Raw genomic sequence first — 4,736 nt, forward strand, 5'->3', positions numbered from 1 at the left:
CCCCGGTCCGGTACGGGGGCAACACTGAGGGTTGCGATCCGTTGCCAGACACGGAAAAAGAGAAAAAAAAAAATAATAATAAAAAATAAAATAAAATAAAATTAACAGCACCCAAAGCCTGACCGGAGTCCAAAGCTCTAGGGGCAAACCACCAAAGGACTGCCCAGAGATGCTGTGGAAGCCCAGAGAGTGACCAAACCATCCCCACCACACACAGCATTCCTGAGCCAGGCTGGCTGCATACTGGGTTTATTGCAGAGGCATCTCAGGGCACTAACAAGGGCCCCTGCTGTGCCTGGGGTGGGGTGAAGAGCACAGCAGTAATGAGGGTCCCCCGAGAGCAGAGGCACAGCAAGAAGGAGAAAAGGGTGGGGCTTCGTCCCCAGGCTCATCCCACTGCCTCTCAAAGGAGAAAGACATTATTGCCTTACTGTGCTGACATTCTCTTACTCAAAAAGTTGGCACCTGGGGTGGGAAACTCAGTACAGATCCCAGGCTGTGAGATGGCCCCAGTGAGAACCCGTTGTTCATTACAGTTCCTTCCAGAGACTGGGTCATATCACAAGCCCTAGCTCATGATTACATGTGTCCTGTCACTAGTACACATGACCCCCACTTAACCAATCTTCCGGATCTTAACATGGCAGCTCAAGTGGTGAGAGTAAGAGAGTTTGGGTCCCAGGAGCCCAATAAGTTCCTCTTCCCAGTCTCCATTTCTCAGAAACAGTGGACCCCTAAATGTCTATCAAAGCGGGAGCTGTCCACCTAGTCGGCCTAAGGCCAATCACAGAACCCACTTACAAGACCACAGAGGTTTCATCCAATCATGGCAGAAGGCTGGCTTGACTCCTGCCCTCACTGGATGATGCTGTCTGGCTGCCCATTCTGGGCCACCTGTCCAGGGTCAGAGGTGGGGGCTGGGGTGGGTGTGTTGCTCTGCAGGTAGCGGCGGAAATCTTTGATCATGGGCCGGAGAACCTGGATGAGGACACTCAGGGCTGCCTGGGTACCCTCCATGGCCTGGGCCTGGCGCTCCTGGGCACAGGCCTGCACCTCCTGTGAGCGGCGGATCATCTGCAGCAGGTCATTCTGCTGTTCCAGGTGCTGAGCGATCTCCTTCACATGCAGATTAGTGACCCGCTGCTCCTGTATCAGCTTGGCGGAGTTCAGGGCGATGCGGCTCTTGAGCGCTTGTGGCTTGACGGACGTGTCTGCGGGCTGGGCCATCATCTCCACAGGGGCCTCGGTTGGCAGGGGCGGGGGGGCCTCAGCCGTGCAGTACTCCACCACCCCCTCCTCCAGCGTGTGGTAGGTGGTCTCTGTGGGGACTGCAGGGAAGAAAGAGCAAAGGCCAAGGCAGGTCACTTTCATGAATGAATGAGGCTGGCCATGTGGGGTGGGGAGGAGGCCGCTAAGCCCTGCCCTGGAAGGAGATAAAGGGAAATTCAGGCCTCCCCTGGTTTTATAGCTGTTTATGTATAAATCTAGAATCTAAAGCATTCTGAATCTTAATCTACTTGGTAACCAAAGGGTCAGCCCCAGATCTGGGAAAGCAAAGATGCTAATAAAAATACTAACGAAGATTTTAGAACACCTATGTGCTAGGCACTTTGCACTCATTAGATAGATGAATCCTGATAATGACACCACAAGGTAGGTACTGTCATATCATCTTCATTTTTAGAGAGGAGAAAACAGACTCAGAAAGATGCAGTGGCTTGCCTAAGGTCACAGAGTTTATTCAACAGGGCCAGGAAGCAAACCCAGGTCTCCACAACACCAGAGCCCAGTGTACTCATAACCACCCCGCTGGGCTGCTTCTAGCTAAGAAAGGAACCTCAGAGGCAGGGTCACATGCTCCCCTAGTGGCAGCACACAGCAGGCTTCTTGGGTGGACTCTACATAAGCGGTTTGCAGCCACACTAGTCCTACCTCCCTTGATATTTTCCTTTTTTAAAAATTTTATCATTACACAATGTAAACATTGTTTGTGGTTCTTTACCATTGACATTTTCTTGACTTCCATGTTCCTTGGAGCCAAGCAGAAAAGGAGGTGGGAATTGGGTGGCTGCAGCTAAAATGGGAGGTGGGAATTGGGTGGCTGCAGCTAAAATGCCTGATAAATGTCTCCATCTCTTTGATCACCTTGGTCAAGGGGATAACTAATGGGTCCTTCCTGTTCCAGAACAGTATCTGATTTAGACTAGTGTTTGTTCTGCTTTTCCCACCTCAATATATACTTAAGAAGTATGACACTGGAGGGGGATGGCACTCAGCACCTGCACCTACTCCTGTTTCCCCAAGCCTCACTTAGAACCACTGATTTATGCACTTCACAGCCCATCACAAACAAGCAGAGTTAACGTCATTGGCATAAACCCTTAACTAAATTAAAAAATCCAACCAAAGTTAGTTCTGTTGTCATTCATAGCTAAGAACCTTGGAAGGAATCCTAGGTGGGCTGCTGGGCCTCCATGCATGTGAGAGAAGTCAGTCTTCTCCACCTTCACATGCCAACATCAACTGTGTGTCCCCAGTCCCACCATGAAGCCCCCTTCCCCTTCTGAGTCCTTAGGTTTTCCCAACTGATATTGAAGCTAGTCATTATGTGTCTTACCTGTCCTACTAGAATATAACTGGCTTATATTTTAGACACCTTGGTAATTCCAGTGCCCAGCACAGGGTTTAGCACAGAGTAAGTGCTAATGTTTGATGAATGAATGAATGAATGAACTAACACCAGGAGCCATGAGGTTCCTGAGCAGTGCCTGATAAATGTTCGGTGCACAGAAAACACAGAATATCTTAGTCCAGAATCGATGTCTCACTTGGGCATTATCATTATTCCCATCTATTCATTCAACAAATATGTCCTGGCTGCCTACTATGTGCCAGGCCCTGTGGGGATACAGACATGGTCTCTGTCTTCAAGGACCACACAGTTCAGTAAATGGAGTTAAGTCATGGACAGAAATGGTGGGAGAACACAGCAGAGAGCTATCCAGCGCATCAGAAGTCCCAAAGAGAACAAGAGCCTCATGGTCTTCCAAGACCCCCATCTGACCTTTGACCCTTGGCAGCCAACCTTCCCCAGGCCGCCCCATCGTTTGTTGGCCCTTCCCATTTATGCAAGCTGAGTGGGCAGGAGAGGTCACTCACTCTGTGTCAGGGTGACCGTGGCTGCGGCTGCAGTGGCCGTAGGTCCGAGGGTCACGGGGTGGATCTCTGTGGCAGTGGGCAGGCTGATGATGGTGGCCTCCCCTAGCAGGTTGCAGATGCGTTGCTGCATGGGGGTCAGCAGCACAGGAGCTACAGCTGGGCCACCGCTGCCGCTGCCACCGCCTATCGCAGGCCCACCGGTTCCATCCTCCTCAGTGGGCCCCGGGGCCTCGCCACCCTCCACGGCAGCCCGGACCTGGGCAACCTTGCGACGGACCTCGGTCTTGAGGTCCGACCACTTCTTCTTGACCTCGGGCAGCTCCCTGCGGCAGGTGGCCACGGCGTTGACCCTTCTCAGGATGCCCTGCCAGGCCGCGCTCTTGGCAGCCAGAGGGACTCCGGCGTTGAAGTGGTTCACCAGCAGGTGCTTCTTGAGCTCCAGCTCCTCCACGATGATCTCCACCTCCCGCTCAGAGAAGTTCATCTTCCTCTTCTTGGCTGGGACGGCCATGGCATCTCACCTCCCCTCCTTTTAAAGAAATTATAATCCCATCAACCGCCCCAATTCCCCTTCTCTTCTTCCTGAGCCTCACCCCTCACCCAGCCCCCCTATAGGGGATAGGCTGGGCTTGCTCAAGGCCAAGCACCAGGCCTTTGGTAACCCCCCTCGCTACGCAAAGTGCGTAGGGCCCAGCCCCGACCGGTCCGGCCGCTGCCAGCCAGCTGCGTAATGGCTTCCTGAATCTGCCTCTTCCGCCGGGGTGTGCGGAGATCCGCCCACTTTCCCTCTTCCCGCCTTCTAGCGCTTCTCCAGGGGAATCCGCCCTCCCGGTTGGCCGCGGCTCAAACATCACGTCGATCATTGGCTCTTTCCATCTGTAGCTCAGCTAAAGATCACGCCTATTTACTGACATTAGCCTGTTCATTGGTCTAAAGGAGTGTCTGTCGCTCCAGAGCGCTCCGCCCACCTAGCCTTTATTCACTTTCATTGGAAAATCATCCTGTCGTTCAATTATCAGTATTACGACTTTCACGCCCTTAAATTCATCTACTTAATTGATGGTTTAGGGAGTTAGACTACCAAAACCGCCTTCTAAGAATAATTTGTGCTTTCAGCCTTGAACCGCTGGCCACTTAATTTTTAATTCCACCCACGGGCGCAAATTCTGCCTTGCAACTACAGTTCACAATTGCTCTTCCAGAAGTCCTATTTCCCACCAGAAGCTGCGATCTCTCCGTACACGACTGCTCCCTCCACCCTTACGATCTCGCAGTCTAAACTGCGTTTCTCAATGGAAGTTGGACACAGGACCTTCCGCCTGCCAATCACGTGACTCCTGCCTATCACTGCGTGGTTTACCCTCTCTGGCCCGGCTCAGCCAATCCCCGCCTCCCTCAGTTTGAATCGGCCCCAGGCTGAGCGGGGTGGCCCCGCCCTCTCCATTGATCCGCGTAGTACTGGCGGTGTGGGCAGTTCTCCAGCAGGCTCCGCCCCTCTCCCCTCCCCGACTGTGCGGCCGTGCGGGCCTGTGACTGGCCGGCGGCGCGCCTGGGGGCGTGGCCAGCGAGGCGGCACA

General features: G+C 53.2%; 1 protein-coding gene across 1 annotated transcript in view; it reads right to left on the reverse strand.

Annotated features, from left to right (window-relative positions):
- Nucleotides 1-3,736, reverse strand: part of NAIF1 (nuclear apoptosis inducing factor 1) — a 5,521-nt gene extending 1,785 nt beyond the window's left edge. The window contains exons 1-2 of the mRNA XM_008570870.1: nucleotides 3,160-3,736; nucleotides 802-1,328 (exon numbers count right to left, since the gene is read on the reverse strand). Coding sequence (XP_008569092.1) covers nucleotides 856-1,328; nucleotides 3,160-3,670 — 984 coding nt within the window. The 5' untranslated portion in view covers nucleotides 3,671-3,736 and the 3' untranslated portion in view covers nucleotides 802-855. The remainder of the gene's footprint in view (nucleotides 1-801; nucleotides 1,329-3,159) is intronic.
- Between the last annotated feature and the right edge of the window lie 1,000 nt (nucleotides 3,737-4,736).

Source organism: Galeopterus variegatus, unplaced genomic scaffold, assembly GCF_000696425.1.
Source record: "Galeopterus variegatus unplaced genomic scaffold, G_variegatus-3.0.2 Scaffold638, whole genome shotgun sequence".
In the NCBI taxonomy this organism is placed as follows: domain Eukaryota; kingdom Metazoa; phylum Chordata; class Mammalia; order Dermoptera; family Cynocephalidae; genus Galeopterus; species Galeopterus variegatus.